This window comes from Myxocyprinus asiaticus, chromosome 39, assembly GCF_019703515.2.
Source record: "Myxocyprinus asiaticus isolate MX2 ecotype Aquarium Trade chromosome 39, UBuf_Myxa_2, whole genome shotgun sequence".
In the NCBI taxonomy this organism is placed as follows: Eukaryota; Metazoa; Chordata; class Actinopteri; order Cypriniformes; family Catostomidae; genus Myxocyprinus; species Myxocyprinus asiaticus.
Window position 1 is genome coordinate 10,833,656 of NC_059382.1, and position 19,046 is coordinate 10,852,701.

At 42.6% G+C, this 19,046-nt stretch overlaps 1 protein-coding gene across 1 annotated transcript in view; it reads left to right on the plus strand.

Moving 5' to 3' along the window:
• Positions 1 to 19,046, plus strand: part of LOC127430094 (FRAS1-related extracellular matrix protein 2-like) — a 143,614-nt gene that overhangs the window by 59,873 nt on the left and 64,695 nt on the right. Inside the window, exon 3 of the mRNA XM_051679562.1 lies at positions 14,305 to 14,451. Coding sequence (XP_051535522.1) covers positions 14,305 to 14,451 — 147 coding nt within the window. The remainder of the gene's footprint in view (positions 1 to 14,304; positions 14,452 to 19,046) is intronic.

The following is a 19,046-nucleotide window of genomic DNA, read 5'->3' on the forward strand; positions in this document are numbered from 1 at the left end:
CACTGGTTTTAGAGAGGACTTTTGGGAAGTTTTCAGCTTGTCCAGGCTAGGAGACAAACTAGACCAGCTTAAACCCGCTAAGACCAGCAAAACAGCTTATGCTAGTTTTAGCTGTTTTTTTGTTTTGGTTTTTTTTGCAAGTTGTTCCATGTTTTAGTCCGCTAAATCATATTCTGCTTTCATTTACGCATTTATAAGATTGTACATTTTACTATTTTACCTATATCATGTCTATGTTTTCATAATTTGCATATTTTTGGGTCTGTGCAGTTAATGATGATATTAATAATCTTAATTCATTTCAATGTCTGCTATTTTGTACAATGAGCACAAAGTATTTTTTCATCATTTGATGTCCCTGTGTAATATCCTGGTCATGAAGCAAAGCCAATTCTGTCAGTCTGTGTAAATGGGAGGCTGGGAGGGTAGGGGACTTAAGCCAGTGTGTAGGGGAAATGACCTCAACAGCGATTGAAAATGCGGTCACTAGAGCATGGCGCAACTCCCAAGACTCAATCTGACCTTTAGCTGCAAACACTTTATTTTTCACTCACTGTTGAATGAGCCACATGTTAAATGAACTGCACTGAAAGCAGTGAATTCCAGACAGCTCGTCCTCACAAATGTGCATAGGAGTACTGCATTTGTGACCCAAGAAGTGAGCATCAAAATGGTTCCCACAACAACCTTGTTGCGCAATTTAGAATTGAAAAGGTGAATGAAGAAAGAGAAAGGGTGTATGCATTTGTAACAACGTGTCTGTTTGAATGTTGACATAGACATAGAGCAGCTGTTTCAGTTTTTAAATTCTTTACTTAGGGGGGTGCTCAACGTGGTGTAGTGGACTAAAGCACTGAACTTATGAACATGAATATTTCTTCAAATTTAGCATGTCCATGAATACTGTATTTGAAGAACTCAAATTATTTCCAAGCAACCAACGTCATGGTTTACACAAAATCCACAACAACCGCTGTGCCAAGCTACTTTGCACTAAACTAATGAAGACGTAGATGCCTTACCGTTACCATTTTTTTGCCTTTGCCGGTCTTTCTGTCTTCTTGTTTGAAGCAAGTTGCTTCAGAACTTTTTATGCTTCTTCAGCAGTACAGCTACTGCATTTCCCATTGTCTTCGCTGCTAAAGCATGATAAATAAGTATGTTTCACTGTGTTCTGTCACCATGACAAATTCATTGTGTGTGTAAGCATACTTGTCAATAAAGCTCATTCTGATTCTTTTCGCTCTTCGCGTCACCAAACAACACTATTCTAAGCATAGCCAAGCATATCTATGTACATAGGTGGCAGCAAATTAGTGCGAGGATTCTCTTCTTCGACGTTTAGTGAAACACCACAGGACATGTGATTTCAACATGGTGAAACACATTGAAGGGGGTGACATGCACCATTTAGAATAAAACACTTTTTATAGAAAACTATTATGAATACAGTCTTCATCTCATGTGAGTGTACACCATTCGGATTACACTTCACAAAAACAATTCATTCGTTAATGTGTAAAACTTTAAATTGGTAGGAACATGCTCAACTCAACTGCACATCGTAGCACAGAAACTGATTGTGTGGAGCAGTGCACGCTTATTCATTATGCACAAGGTATGTACTGGGCATAATAAACACGGGAGCAGATTTACTGTATGGAGAATGGAGAATTCACCCACAAGTGGTGAACCAGGCATGGGACAAATAAGGACAAGCAACCGTATCTCTTCGTATTGCCTGAAAACACTCACTCAATTTAATCTGAACCAGTGTCAAAAGCAAAACCGCGCAAGAGAGACCCAGCATGTGTGCTTTAGAGACTGAGAAGGACTTGGCCATTTAACAAGCTGCAACCAGGTATACTTTAAAAGACTGAATGGCTGCCAGAGAAAATAATAGTTTTGCGATTTTAAACTTCAGCAAATTAATCTTCAGCATTCGTATGTTTTACATCTGCATGTATTATGTCAAATAATGTACACTTAAGATTCTCTTGCCAATAAAATTTCATATGAATTTAATCTGGCCATTTGTTCCTATTTAAAATAAAAAGTCCACTGGAAAACACCAGAAGATTTATACCTGTAAACATGTGTCTAATTAACTATTTTTATAAAATAGTTAATTTGAGTTTATTTATAAAAAATATAAAAAAAAAAAAAAAAAAACATATTAACGTACATATTTAAATAATTAAAATAAATGATGACTAGCCAATTTGCAAGTTCTTTGAGGCAAATAAGGCAACGCATCAAATGCGCCCAATAAAATCGCTGCTGAATGCAATTTGCACATGCAATTCTGATCTTGAAGTCCAATTCTGAGCACTATATAAAAGAGGATACCGCAGACCACCATATCTGACACACTCATCTCTTAAAAAGTCAAAAATCTAGATATATGCCAGGTTATAACACACTTCTCCATCATTTGATAATTATTTGATTAATTACTGCTGATATCATCGGTTGAAAATGTTTACAAACATCTCTTTCATTTGCCGGTAATAGCTCAATCTAAATTGCACCAGGCATTTTTTGTGAATGAAGTGTAAAAATTAGCCTAATTTACATAGAAAGGTGGCGTGTTTGTTCGGAAAGAAATGCCAGTGACTTTATTTAAATACTTTAGAAGCAGTGCAATTTCAGTGCTGATTGTGCCTGCTAAAATAGATTGAAGGTGGCTAGTGAATAAGATGCAGGTTATTATGCACTGAAATACCATACGCTAAAGTGGTGAAACTGTTTAGTGAATCTGTGCGATTAATTAGTTAAAAAATATTAATTGATTCACAGCCCTAATATACAGTGCCGGTCCTACCCCATTTGGCACCCTAGGTGAGACCCTCCAGAACCACCCCACTGTTTTTTTATACAAAAAAAGTACAAATTAGTATACAATTAAATACATCCCAATTCGCTAGTGGTGATTTTAGGAGCATCATTTGAACATTTTCTTTCTTCATTGTGTTGTGTAGCATGAATGAAACTATGGACTAAAAACATATTGACACCTTTTCACATTACACAGCACAAGATGAAGCTTATCAAAGTGACCTTTCTCAAAAGCCTGCATTGGCAGTATCATGGTACAGTGATGGAACAATATGGGAAATTCTTGGTAATTTTATAATCTATCTTGGTATTTACAGTATATGGTAGGCTACTCCAAGGAACATGTACTTGGTGTTTGGTACTTTTAAGTGCTTTCATGTAATGTTAGTATTTTGATACCCTTTTTATTTAAAAATGTCTTCACCTGCAGTAGACAATCGTTCACACTGCACTCGCATTTGCACATGACCTTCTTCATCACTGGCAAATGATTGAATGCAGCTGCAGGATTTGTTTCAATGAATTGCAAGTAAAAAAAATGTAAATTGTAAATAAAGTGTTCACAATGGCATACTTTCCATGCTTATCTCACTGTTTTTGACAAACACAGATATAACAGAAACAGTAAGAGTAGTATGGAAGTAAGGCATTTTAGTACAATGTCTATGTTCAGTGGGGGGTGCTTCAACACCTTATCGGAATGCACAGGGCGCATTTTGTTCGAAACAGATTGAACACATGCTAAAATTGGCTCGGTAGATTGGTGCCCCGATGCATTGCCACCCTAGGTGCTTGTCTATGTCACCTAATGGGTTGACCGGCCCTGCTAATAAATAAATTTATTCACAGAACCCTTCATCTGGTAAATCTATAGGCTATAAAAAGCTTAATTTGGTAAATACTTAATTATAGAGCATTGTAACTGAGTCAAGTCTCCGTCATTTCAAAGTAAGAATCCCTTGTTTGTTTGGGGCTCGGTTACAGTAAAAAGTCCCTGTAACAGGGTTACTAGCTTGATGGGAAAGGAGGAGGCAGGAACCGGCTGAAAAATCAAAGTAATATTTTAATAGGACAAAAAGACACAAAACATAAACGCACACGGCGGCTGCATGTGGCTCTCTTTCTCTCGAACTGCCACGTTCCGCTGCACTTATCACTCTCCTTGGCTGATTAGCCGAACTGGAGGCCGGGCGTGTGTAGTCACGGCCCAGCCCCGCACTCCTCCTCGTCACAGTCCCACGTTATGCATCGAATCGTATCTTTTTCCTGGTTATTATTAGGATTTTGGTTGAACAATAAATTGCATCTGGGATTTTATTCATTTTGGATTCTTGTAGCCTATATGTCTGTGCCTATCATAGTAAGGAAAAACTAAGAAAATTATTTAACATTGTGTAACTCAGTTTTAAAATGTACCTGGCAATTAATCAGTTATCAGCCTTTTCCACAACCTTAGTTATCAGTTATTGGCAAAATCCACGACCAGTTGACCTTTTCTTAATACTGTATGTCAACAAGTGACAGGTGACATTAGGGCCTAATTTTTCTTTTATCCAATATTAACTGTCAGTCTATTCATTGTGATCCTAGTTGGCTCTTAATTCAAGTTTATTCAAGTTAGTGTTCTGCAGTGATGCCTAACAGGCAGGTTCTGTATAAGGCTTGTCTGTCTGTCTGATGGAGAGGGACCAGTGATGGGCATCATAGGCCCCTGGTTCTCCACAGTGACCAAATAAGAGTGCTTGGGGAGGAGAAAGGGTACACAGAGTTGACACAGCTCCAACTGAGTGGAGCCTCCAGTCTCATTTAGTATAGCTAATCTGTCCATCAAAAATGTATGTCATGCTTATTATCTTATGGCGTGGCATGAGGCATGCTGTGTTAAGACTGTTGTGACTACAGAATCTCTGTTAGTAGTGCTGAGGAACTTTTAGTGAATAAAGGAATTGTCAGTGACATCCTAATTTCTGTAGGTGATGTATTACAATGCATGCATGTGAGAAATAATTCATTAAAATAAAATTAAATACTGCATTATCCTAGTTCCTAGGATACAATGAAGTAAACAAAAAATCAACACATCGTTGATACATAACATATCCGGAGCTTTTTTAATCAGCATCAGGATTTTTGGTTAAAATTTAAATGAATGTATATGGAATTTGGATGTACATGAAGTGAATATTTTAGGTGCTGTGACCGGTCACCATTTCACAGTTTCACTGTTCCCTATCTGTCACTCACTCGACGTTGGTGTCGATGTAGTGACACTAGGGGTCAATCTTGGGAGCCCGAGACACCCCTGGTCTTTGATAAAAGGCCAATGAAAATTGGCGAGTGGTATTTGCATGCCACTCCCCCGGACATACGGGTATAAAAGGAGCTGGTATGCAACCACTCATTCAGATTTTCTCTTCAGAGCCGAACGGTCATGCTCATTGAGCTGAATACTACTGTTCATTCACCTCTGCTGGATCTGACTGCGCATTTCAGCGGCTTCTCCCTCCTCTGCACTGGTGCACTGCAGAGAACGCCCCTGGGCGCTTCGGCAGAAAAACTAGAGAGTATATTTTCTGAAAGAGCATTTTTCCCCTCTAAAAGAGTATATATTTCTCTAAAAGAGCGCACACACGGAACGTCTTTTTAAAGACGCGTCTTTTTAAAGATGCTTTTCCGATTGTGTGTTATTCCTGGTTGTGCTCGTTATCTCTCGCCTTCTAACGGTCATGATCACTGTCTTTCGTGTCTGGGCACTGCTCACACGGAGACAGTGTTCATGGATGGTCATGTTCTCATTGCGAGAATATGTCCATGGCAACGTTGCGGTCGCGGCTCGCCTTTGTAAGAAAGCGAGCCACCCCAGAGGCTCCCGCCTCGGTCCTTTTACCCACGGGTTTGAGGGCAGCGCGGCTAGCACTGGGGGCAATTTGGGGACCCCAATCGGGCTTCCGGGTGAGTCCGCCGGCTGGTCTCACGGCGAGTTCGACCACTTATTCAGAGCCCGCGAAAGTGATGCTCTTGAGCGCAGCATCGGAGAGCGGGCTCATCCAGTCGGTAGCCTCATCTGGGCTCCTCCCTTCGGGGGTCGATCGCCCAGTCACAGTCTGACGCGGAGATGACGACATGCTATCCCGGGCAGCCACCCCGGGATTGATGCAGGAACTGCGCTCGGCGACCGACCTCGCTCTCCGAGCGACGGAGGTCACGGCGCGGTCTCTCGGGCAGACGATGGCCACACTAGTGGTCCAGGAGCGGCACCTTTGGCACAACCTGGTCGGATGGGTGAGGCCGACAAGACAGGATTCCTTGCTGCCCCCATTTCCCAGGCGGGCCTATTCGGCTCAAGATCCCGCACCCCGTCTACTCATCGCCAAGGGCGTCCCCCTGCGGTGACTGTACCGGCTCCGCTGCAGCCCGCCCCTTCGGCCAGGCCCCGGCGTGGAGCCCACCGCAGGAAGCAGATGCCACCCGTCTCGCGGCCGCCCAGAACTCGTGAAAGGCTTCAAAGCGCCCTTGAGACGGGCAACCCAGGGACAACAAAACCCGCTGCTCTGGAGCTGGTAAGCAGATCATCTTTTTGTTACCTTTTGCATTTAATTGCGCTGCATGCCCAAGTGGCTGCAGTACTCAAGAGCTCAGCAAGATCGGTTTCCTTGTTCCCTGGGTCACATATCCGGTGTGTACGGCTGTCATCACGACCACCGTCCACCACTCCATTTGGCAGGTTGGCGCTCCAGTGGCTGTCTCCCGCCCCTGAGCGCCCAGCTGTGGCACAAATCCATCCCCGATGTGACAGTCTCCACAGGTCATGAGGACAGGCCTCTTCCTCCCCCATCCCAGGCTGTTCCGGGGGTGGTCACAAGGAGCCAGTTAAGTGCTTCAATGTCCTTAGACTCAGCACGGCCATGATGTGGTGTGGCACCTCGAGCTCCGCCCCGCTGCGAGGCCCCACCTGCCGGTACATCCGATGACGTTGTCCCTTTGGCCCCCCATGCGTGGAACTTGGACGCATGGCTTGCGCTTTCCAATCCGTCACGAGGGCTGGTCCGGACCGTCCGACTCGGCTGCGTGATTCACTTCGCCGGGCATCCGCCCAGGTTCAGCTGTGTCCGCTTCACCTTGGTGAAAGACGAAAACGCTGCTACCTTGCACGGAGATCGCTACCCTCCTACAGAAGGACACAATAGAACCTGTCCCTCCAGCCGAGATGAAGAAAGGGTTTTACAGCCCCTACTTCATCGTACCGAAAAAAGGCGGTGGGTTGCGGCCAATCTTGGACCTGCGAGTACTGAACCGGGCTTTACACAGACTCCCGTTCAAGATGCTGATGCAAAGACGCATTCTAGCGAGCGTCCGGCATCAAGATTGGTTCGCGGCTGTAGACCTGAAGGATGCGTACTTTCACGTCTCGATCCTTCCTCGACACAGACCCTACCTGCAGTTCGCGTTCGAGGGTCAGGCGTATCAGTACAAAGTCCTCCCTTTCGGCCTGTCCCTGTCTCCTTGCATCTTTACGAAGATCGCAGAGGCTGCCCTTGCCCCATTAAGGGAGGTGGGCATTCGCATTCTCAACTATCTCGACGACTGGCTAATCTTGGCTCACTCTCGAGACGTGTTATGTGCACACAGGGACCTGGTGCTCTCACACCTCAGCCGACTAGGGCTTCGGGCCAACTGGGAAAAGAGCAAGCTCCTCCTGGTACAGAGCATCTCTTTTCTCGGTTTGGAGTTGGACTCAGTCTCCTTGACGGCGCGCCTCACGAACGAGCGCGCCCAGTCAGTGCTGGCCTGTTTGAAGGCGTTCAAACAGAAAACAGCGGTTCCACTGAAACTTTTTCAGAGGCTCCTTGGGCATATGGCATCCTCGGCAGTGGCCACCCCGCTCTGGTAGATGCATATGAGGCCGCTTCAGCACTGGCTCCAGACTCGAGTCCTGAGATGGACATGGCACCACGGGACACACCGTGTGGCCATTACGTCAGTCAGTCACCGTCTTTTCAGCCCTTGGATTGACCTCTCGTTTCTACGAGCAGGTGTTCCCCTAGAACTGGTCTCCAGGTGCGTCGTGGTCACGACAGACACCTCCAAAATGGGCTGGGGCACTGTTTGCAACGGGCACACAGCCGCCGGCCTCTGGACGGGTCCGCGACTGCATTGGCACATCAACTGACTCGAGTTACTGGCAATTCTGCTCACCCTGCGGAGGTTTCGGCCGTTGATCCAGGGCAAGCACGTGTTAGTTCAGACAGACAACACGACAACGGTAGCATATGTCAACCGCCAAGGTGGTTTGCGCTCTCGTTGTATGTCACAACTCGCCTGCCGTCTCTTCCTCTGGAGTCAGCAGCACCTCAAGTCGCTGCAAGCTACTCACATCCCGGGCAACCTCAACACTACGGCGGATGTGCCGTCACAACAGGTTACCCTCAGGGGAGAGTGGAGACTCCACCTTCAGGTGGTCCAGCTGATTTGGAGTCGATTCGACAGGCACAGGTGCACCTTTTCGCCTCCCAAGAATCCTCCCCACTGCCCGCTCTGGTACGCCCTGACCGAGGCCTCCCTCGGCATGGACGCGCTGGCACACAGCTGGTCCCCTGGCATTCGCAAATATGCGTTTCCCCCAGTGAGCCTGCTTGCACAGACCCTGTGCAAGGTCAGGGAGGACGAGGAGCAGGTCGTCCTGGTAAGCACCCTACTGGCCCGCCCAGATGTGTTGCTTGGACCTCACGCCCCTCCAGACAGCTCCCCCCTGGCAAATTCCCCTGAGGAAGGACCTTCTTTCTCAGGGAAGGGGCACCATCCGGCACCCACGCCCAGACCTCTGGAATCTCCATGTCTGGCCCCTGGATGGGACGCGGAAGACCTAAGCTGTCTCCCACCTGCGATGGTAGACACATTCACTCAGGCTAGGGCTCCCTCTACGAGGTGCCTGTATGCCTTTAAGTGGCATCTGTTCGCTAAGTGGTGTTCTTCCTGTCGGGAAGACCCCCAGAGATGCGCAGTCAGATCAGTGCTTTCCTTCCTGCAAGAGAGTTTGGAAGGGAGGCTGTCCCCTTCCACCTTGAAGGTGTACGTTGCTGCCATTGCAGCACACCACGACGCAGTCGACGGTAAGTCCTTAGGGAAGCATGACCTGATCATCAGGTTCCTAAGAGGCGCCAGGAGGCTGAATCCCTCCAGGCCACGCCTCGTTCCCTCATCGGACCTCTGTAGTTCTTCAGGGTCTACGGAGAGCCCCCCTTTGAGCCTTTGCAGTCAGCCGAGCTTAAGGCACTCTCCTTGAAGACTGCCCTCCTGACTGCGCTCACTTCCATCAAGAGGGTAGGTGACCTGCAAGCATTCTCTGTCAGCGAAACGTGCCTGGAGTTCAGTCCAGATTACACTCACGTGATCCTGAGACCCTGACCGGGCTATGTGCCCAAGGTTCCCACCACCCCTTTAGGGACTAGGTGGTGAACCTGCAAGTGCTGCCCCAGGAGGAGGCAGACCCAGCCCTGTCGCCGCTGTGTCCGGTGCGGACTTTACGCATCTATTTGGATCGCACGCAGAGCTTTAGAATCTCTGAGCAGCTCTCTGTCTGCTTTTGGTGCACAGCGGAAAGGAAGCGCTGTCTCCAAGCAGAGGATCGCCCTCTGGCTTTTTGACGCCATAACTATGGCATATCTCGTCCAAAACATGCCACCCCCGGTAGGGCTACGAGCCCATTCTACCCGTGGTGTAGCGGCTTCTTGGGCCCTGGCCAGAGGTGCCTCTCTAACAGACGTTTGCAGAGCAGCGGGCTGGGCAACACCCAACACCTTTGCAAGGTTCTACAACCTCTGGGTGGAACCGGATTCATCCCAGGTAGTGGCACGCAACACAAGCGGATAAGCCAGGGATAGCTGGCTGGGTGTATCGCTTGCACATAGCGCCTTCCACCTACTTTTGAGCTGAAGACGTGCACCGTTAATTCCCAGTAGTGTTCACAAAATTTGTTCCCTGGTTGACTTCCTCCGAGCCCTGTGGCAGTCGAGTGTTCGGAGAGACTTGCTGCCGGCCTAGTACATGTGCTAACTAAGAGCCCGGTTCTGCGGTAGGTGCTCCGCATGTGGCGGTTCCCTGTAAGGCTAACCCCATGCGATCTATATCTTCCGCTAATTTGTTTCCCTGTTGCAAACTGCGTCTTTCTTGGGCAGAGCCCCTCTGCCCCAGTCTCCATGTTTGTAGTAACTCCTCCCCCATTGGGCAGGATCTACCTTGAAGGCTCTCCACATGGTTGGAAAGACCATGTGATGTGTTCTTCCACTTAAATATCCCCCCTCTCTTGGGGCGAGGTGTGGTCTCTGCGGTGTCCTCCCCTTGGGAGGGACACCCCCCGACTAGACTTGGCGGCCCAGTCGGATAATCCCCCTTCTTTTTAGGGAGTGGAAAAAGAGAAGGGGAAAAGAGGCCACGACTGGGTTAAGCCTGTCTTTATCTTTGGGTAGTCGACTTGTCCCCAAAAAGGGCCGTTCGACACTCATAACTGTGTTGGGGGAGGTTACGTGTCGACCTGGTGTGCTGGCTATGAGGCACACAGCAAGTCTGCCCACCACACACCGCCAGTTCATGTAACACCGTTCAGCCTTGTAGCATTTTGTATAGGGACCCCTAGTGTCACTACATCGACACCAACATCGAGTGAGTGACAGATGGGGAACGTCATGGTTACTGGTGTAACCTCCGTTCCCTGATGGAGGGAACGAGATGTTGGTCCCTCCTGCCACAACGCTGAACTACCCGCTGAAATGGCCGGACCTTATATTGGCTCCTCAGCGTAAAACCTGAATGAGTGGTTGCATACCAGCTCCTTTTATACCCATATGTCCGGGGGAGTGGCATGCAAATACCACTCGCCAATTTTCATTGGCCTTTTATCAAAGACCAGAGGTGTCTCGGGCTCCCAAGAGTGACCCCTAGTGTCACTACATCGACACCAACGTCTCGTTCCCTCCATCAGGGAATGGAGGTTACACCAGTAACCATGACGTTTTAATCACCTTTGTGATTATAGTGTGAAAAAAATTACTTTAAAAAGTATGACACATTCTCTCCATTAATATGAGGTCATAAAACTGCATGCATTATAAATTATAAAAGAGTTACCTAAATAGTTTAAAATACTTTTAGATGGAGTATAGCATGTCATACCACAGGACTTCAAGTATATCATGTCTTAACCCAAATATCTAAATAAATAAAAAGCTATAAAGTATAATAATTTAATCTAAATTATTTAAAAAAACCCAAATTATGTTGAAAAAGTAAAAATAGTTATTATTTGTATGCAGTGATTTGGAGTGTGCCTGCTTTAAAATTATTTTTAACAATATAATACAATTATTCTCTTTTAAATAGTTTTTTATAACATTGATTTCAGCAACATTTTATTAAAGAAATTTTTTTTTAAAAATAGTCTGACTTTCTGTAATGTTGTTTATAAAGCAGTGGTTAGTCCTTTTGCTTTAGAAAGGGGGCTCTACAAAATGCACCAGACTGTGACCTATTATGGTTGAAGAAAATGGGAGCTTGAGAAAATATTGGATGCTATTGGTGTTAACAAAACTTCTGCTCAGCAGCTTAACCTTCAGTTATAGATTAAATGGGAGATTTTCCTTCAACTCTTTGAAATCTTATTCAGCTGAAACACAGTCTCACTTCTAATTCCTGAACTGCAGGCCATATCTAGAACAATGAAATGCCAGTGGTGTGCCAAGTGCATATTGGTTTAATATGAACATTTATTTAAGGTTTACAGTGTGTGTATGCATTAACAAAGCTTGAACTTACTGTGTTCTTACTGTGAGAAACACATGCACAAAGGGGGAAAATATGCAAAATTTCTTGTGTAAATTGTTATCGTTGCCATTATTTCCCATTCAGATGGTCAGATAAAGTAAACCCATTTTTGAAACATTTCACTCTGGCTTTTATTAAGTGTTTACAATGACTGTGGCACAATGGGAGATACTGATCTTAAAATGATCTTGGAATGCTCCTCGCGGGTAAGGTCAGTTCCTTTTAAGGTGAATGCTCATGGTGAATTGCCCTTTATGTTTTACAAAGCTGACAGACACAAATGTACACAGTGTAGAAGACTTTGGCTTTCTATAGAGTTTATGCAGCTCAATTACACCATGGGATCAAGGTTTGACTGTATATTACGGGTGTATGCCCCTGTTGGTAGATGCTGTAAAACAACCTTCCACAGCCAAAATAATGTAATCACACAGCAAATCGTCATGTTGCTTCCAAAAATTCATGAACCCTGAAATCAGCCTTATTCAGTCGAATTACAGACATGTGATATCCCCAGTCAGACATCATTTACAACTAAATAGACAACTCACTTTTGATGCCACTCTGTGGATATTTCACACAGGAACTGGAGCTCATGCATGCCCATATGTTCAACAGCACTTCTACTGCAGCTTCGGTCACAGTGATTCAAATTTCAGTGACAACAGACTGATTTCAGCAGCAAAACTTTCGACGTACTGTTGCCAAATTCACAGTGTGCTAGTCAGGCCATTTCTCCATTAAAAAGTAGAAATATATTCTGACAAATATTAATATAAAATGCCAATCTAACTGCCATTGAGATGAATAGGAATAATGATGGATAGCTCTCTCCAGGTTATTATAGACCTACTTGGATAACACATATTCACTGATATGAAAAACAAACTCATATACACACCTCATCTGAGACTGAGTTCATTTTGTTCAACCAAAAGTGTCTCTCATTTCTCACTTTTTGCTACTTCAACATAGTAGCTACTGTATTTTGTCTTTAGGAACAAAAGCTCTAGACACAGAATGATATTTCACCTTACAAATTTGACTTTGAAGACAAGCCAGGTACCTCACCTCAGATCTGAATCTTGTCATTCTCGGTTAATTTCTTCACTCCAAAAAGGCATTATGAAACTCATTTTCTTGCAGTTTGACAACGTTTTCTCTCTCAATCTCCAAAAAGGAGGACTCTGCTGGGGCTTATGTTTTGATGAAAGCGCCTCTCACAAATCCTTTAAATAAAACTGTATCATCCTTAAAAAAAACTGTATCATCAAAAGTATCTCTCCCAGTTGTTGATCTACACTGGCAGCCAAAAGTTTGGAAGAATGTATTTGAATGTTTTGCTGTTTCGGAAGGAAATTGGTACTTAAATTCACCAAAGTGGCATTCAACTGATCACAAAGTATAGTCAGGACATAACTGATGTAAAAAAAAAAAAAAACTCTTTTTGAAAAAAGTAACTTTGATAAAATCTAGACAGGCCCCATTTCCAGCAGCCATCACTCCAACACCTTATCCTTGAGTAATCATGCTAAATTGCTAATTTGGTACTAGAAAATCACTTTTCATTATATCAAACACAGCTGAAAGCTATTTGGTTCATTAAATGAATCTTTGTCTTTGTGTTTGTTTTTGTTTTTGAGTTGCCACAGTATGCAACAGACTGGCATGTCTTAAGGTCAATATTAGGTAAAAAATGACAAAAAAGAAACAGCTTTCTCTAGAATCTCATCAGTCAGTCATTATTTTGAAGAATGAAGGCTATACGATGCTTGAAATTGACAAAAAACTGAAGATTTCATACAAAGAAAAACTGCACCACCTATGATCTTGAGGGGGAAAATGTTTAATGTGTATATATGCTAAATGTTTACTTTGTCGTGTAGATGGCCTCAAAGCTAACAGACATAGATTAAAAGCCACAAAATTGCTGTTTTGATGGGCTCTTTAAATCACATCTTTTGATTACCTTTTGTATTTGGATTACGAATAATTTAATTCAGATTAAATATACAAAGTGACTAGATATACTGCGTGCACATACAGTGTGTGTTTGTAAGTACATTTATTTGCATGTTCACATTTGCATTCCAACAAGGGAGAGAATGCTGTTGTGTGTGTGTGTTTGATGTCTGTGTGTGGCTGTCTTTGTGTGCAGATTGTAACTGGTAGGGATGCCCTCCAGGAGCGAGCCCTTGCTTTGAATCACACTTCAAACACTGATGATAAAACAGACTAACTCGGATAGGAAGCAGACAAACCTTTAATTAGAAAAGAAGCAATTAGACTTGCTCTTCCCCTCACCACTGCATCAGAGATTTTGACTGATATCACACTGTTTATGTTGAGATGAATCAGGTGCCCTTACGAAAGGGAGGAGTCAGCTCAATTAAACCTCAGTGGGCCATATTAAAGCTATATTACTTCAAAGAGAAAACCTTTGAATAGTTTTACCAAAGATGAAGTCAAGTCTACCTTTTGTACTGTGTGTTTTTATTTGGATTGATAAAGCTGGGATCAGTGCACAGCAAATTTTCATACTCTTATGTAAGATTGATGTTATCCAAATCATTACTGCACTTTTAATACTAAATGTTACCTGCACAACAAGACCTTATGTTCAATATGCTTGTTTCGTTTGTTCTGTAGGGGGCAACAAGCTGAAGAACCAACAGTTCCGGCTAAACTGGGCTTGGATTTCTCTGGCAAAAGAGTTCTACATGGTGGATGAAGAGGCCAAGTTTCTGGAGGTGGTTTTGAGACGGAGAGGCTACCTTGGCGAGACTTCATTTGTTAGTAAGTGTTGTTAAGATCACTTTCCCATCAGGGGTGTTTGAAAAGTACATGTTAAAGGGATGGTTTACCCAAAAATCAAAATTCTTTCATGTGTGCATGTGTATAGGACAGACCAGATAACTTCATAGGATGGATCCATACATCATATCAACAAGTCAACACAGTGGAAAGAATTCACATTTCTGGGAGTACAGTGGGAAAGGGAAAAACACCAATTTAATATACTCACCAATTTAAAATAATGACTACTGTCCCTCACATCCACGTATTATATGCGCCCAAGTACATTGGGGGAATCCCGGAGTTTGACGTAAGAGGGAAACCCCACTATTACAGTGCAGTGATTGAAAGTTAAGGAAACACAGCAACAACTCTGGAATATCTGAAAATATTTAAAAGCAACAGAGAATAAAAAAGAGCAGTCTTCTTAGGATCCCAGGTTTGTTATTTATGCAAGCGTCGCGGTGAAAAACTGCTTATTGACCGAGCTGCATGCAAATGGGAGATAAGAGAAAGCAGGGAATACAGTGCATGTAAATGATAACACCACTTTCCAGTGCTAAGCAGCTTTCCTGTAATAAACTGCTTCTGGGTGTCCATGTAAATGAGCTGATTGCCAATATTAAGGATTAAAATATAATATGTTTTATCTTATTTATGATTGTGGAGGCAAGACAACCAGAGCCAACCCTTCAGACAAGCTTTTAATCAGAGTTGCCCTCTGGAGTGAGAGGAGTCAACCTGGTTCAAAGAACAAAGATTACCCAGGATTTTTAGTTTAGTTTGACCAGCCATTAGGATTGACCTCCGTTTTAGTTCCCCATGATGGTCTTACTTAATCCTAGATTCAACAACCAGTTTATTCTGATTACACATTTGGGGTATGTTTGTGTTGTGTTTTTTTAAGAATTGGGGAAGTAACTTCATTTTGTCTAAATTACATGAACAAATTTTCTGTAGAATGTAGACTTTTTTTTCTACTCTAACATTGCAAAAACAAATCTTAATCAATATTGTTGTCTGGTTTCAAGTAAATAAAATCTGATCATCCTTAAAACAAGGTAAATTAACTTGAGATGGAAAATTGTAAGAAAATAAGATTTTCTTACCCTGGGTAATTATATTTTCCTGTTTTCTTGTTTTAAGCTTGATAAATTCTGTTAGATTTATGCTTAAAAAATATATTTTCCAGTGGGGTGAGAACAATAAACTTAATTCAAGATGTATTCACTTAAAACAAGTCTTAATATCTTATGCAATTTTGCTTCTCAAGTAAACTTATGTTGTTTTAAGGATGGGTATATATTTTATCTGAAAAATAAGAGTGAAGTCACTTTCCACCCCATGTCATCCAAATCGCTCTAAACCGGTGCTGTTTGGTTGTGCTCGATCTGTGTAGGTTTGTGTCTTTGAAAGAAACACTGTAACTATTTCTCTTCCTTAGAAATAACAGCTTTGATTCAGGAGTGGTGATGTTACTTTCTACCCCATGTCATCCAAATCACTCCAAACTGGTGCTGTTCGTTTGTGCTCAATATGTGCCGGTTTGTGCTGCTAAAGGAAACACTATAGATGGGGTGGAGAGTGATGTCATTGCTCCCAAATTCAAATTCTTATTTCTAAGGAATTAATGGGAATAGATACAATGTTTATGTTAACAGCACAAATGAACGCACCAGTTTGGAGCGATTTGGACGACATAGGTTGGAGAGTGATGTCACTGCTCCCGAAAAGTTTCTTGCTCTATGTAAGGAAGAGAAATAGTTACCATGTTTCTTTTAATGGTACAAACCTTCACAAATCGCACACAAACGAACAACACCAGTTTGGAATGATTTGGACCACATGGAGTGGAAAGTGATGTCACACAGCCCAAAAAAATTATGTCAAATATCTCAAGCACCAAACCAGCACAAGCGTTCGATTTTGCGGCACAAATCAGCACAATGAGCACAAATGAATGGTATAGTTTTGGTATACAGTTGTGCTCAAAAGTTTGCATACCCTGGCAGAAATTGTGAAATATTGGCATTGATTTTGAAAATATGACTGATCGTGCAAAAAAACTGTCTTTTATTTAAGGATAGTGATCACATGAAGCCATTTATTATCACATAGTTGTTTGGCTCCTTTTTAAATCATAATGATAACAGAAATCACCCAAATGGCCCTGATCAAAAGTTTACATTCCCTTGAATGTTTGGCCTTGTTACAGACACACAAGGTGACACACACAGGTTTAAATGGCAATTAAAGGTTAATTTCCCACACCTGTGGCTTTTTAAATTGCAATTAGTGTCTGTGTATAAATAGTCAATGAGTTTGTTAGCTCTCACGTGGATGCACTGAGTGCTCCTTGAAACAACCACACCATATTTTTCCAGAGCAGCCTGTATTTCTCCTGAGGTTACCTGTGGGTTTTTCTTTGTATCCCGAACAATTATTCTGGCAGTTGTGGCTGAAATCTTTCTTGGTCTACCTGACCTTGGCTTGGTATCAAGAGATCCCCGAATTTTCCTCTTCTTAATAAGTGATTGAACAGTACTGACTGGAATTTTCAAGGCTTTGGATATATTTTTATATCCTTTTCCATCTTTATAAAGTTCCATTACCTTGTTACACAGGTCTTTTGACAGTTCTTTTCTGCTCCCCATGGCTCAGTATCTAGCCTGCTCAGTGCATCCACGTGAGAGCTAACAAGCTCATTGACTACTTATACACAGACATTAATTGCAATTTAAAAAGCCACAGGTGTGGGAAATTAACCTTTAATTGCCATTTAAACCTGTAACAAGGCCAAACATTCAAGGGTATGTAAACTTTTGATCAGGGCCATTTGGGTGATTTCTGTTACCATTATGATTTAAAAAGGAGTCAAACAACTATGTGATAATAAATGGCTTCATATGATCACTATCCTTAAATAAAAGACTTTCATTTTTTGCATGATCAGTCATATTTTCAAAATCAATGCCAAAATGTCACAATTTCTGCCAGGGTATGCAAACTTTTGAGCACAACTGTAGATTCATTATATGGTGTGCCAACTTCAATGAGGTCTTATGTCACTTTGCTTCCCAAGTAAATTTATCTTGTTTAAAGAATGTATAGAATTATTATTATTTTTATTTTTTTTATTTTTTTTATTTTTTGGAAAACAAGACAAAAATACTCAGTAAGAGTAAGTTTTTGCCATTGTTGTCTCAATTTCAAGAGTTCTTGAAGAAAAAAAATGATTCCTTGAAATTTAGAATGGGGAAGCCTCTGGAAATAGGACATTTAGATTTTCTTTTTTTTTTCATTGACATGGTTGTGTAGAGCTGCAAACTTACTCTTAGCAATCACCTAATAACAAGGAGAAAGCAAGGGTTAACCATCTGCATGAAACTCACTGCATCACACTGAAAGACCTCAAAGTTCTCATCAAAGAGATGACGTTCCCATTCACATGCTGAGCTTGACCACTATTTATGAGCTCACCTCAGTTCTGGTCCAGGGCCTCTTGCTATAGCAAGCTTCTGGCCTGCTGCTTGGCCAACACTCACTGGGCCTTGATCAGAAACATTTCTGTATTGAAGTGGGGAGATGAGCGAGTCTTTGAAATGATGATTTTTATTCAATTATTATTTGGATTTTTCACTCTCTCCTTCAGTGTCTCTTCAATAATTGCATTTTATCCTGGCATGTATGCAGACAGGACATGACTGGACCTCTCCTCTGTTGCATTCAATATCAAAGGGTTTCTGTCAAAGATTGCTGCAAAATGACTTTTTTTTTCTTTGGCAACCCAATTTCTCCTTTGCCCAAGCACATCACTGGCACTCGCAGATTGCATGTTTCCGTAGTCTCCCTCCCCCACTGCTCTTACCCTTGCCCATTTAAATTGATTTTTAATGTTTTCTTCTTCTCAGAGTTATTTATTTATTTTTGAGATATGTTAATTTCTTATATTTTTGTTCATGATTTTTTTTGGTGGGCAGGCAGTTTTTTGTTATTTAATGGAGAACCCTTGCTGTGCAGTTGCTTGCTTGCTGACAAAACCCACCTGAAACCCCTGTCGTGAATGTGCTGGTACTTTAAAGTGCCAAGTGGTCAGAGATAACCACATGTGGGACCATTTCAAGCTGAGAAGAGCATCTCATCTTCCAAAAGACGTTGAAGGACTAGCCTTTAGATATTGCTTGATTTTCCTCCTTCCATAGAATGAGACATGACTTTCTTTCAAGGCACACTGCTTTTATTACAGAATGGTTGTGTCTCACGATTTGCAGCATCTCTACATTGTGTTTTAACAAAACTCTCAACTGTGATTTATAGCGGGATGGAAGAGTTCATATAAACAGTAGTTTTTGCCAATGCCTTGAAAGATGTCCAGTACACTTTCAGCACAAATTCTCAATGTTTATTTTCAAATAGTCTGTACAATTTTATTTTATTTTTACTCCAAAGCACTGTAAAAGATATGTAAATGGTATATGGCTGATTTTGATAATTTGATCACTTTATAGCACAGTTGACATTGTTTTAAAATTATTTATTTTTTCAACTGTATTATTACAGTACTGACATAGAAATTATTTTACAAGACCACAAGT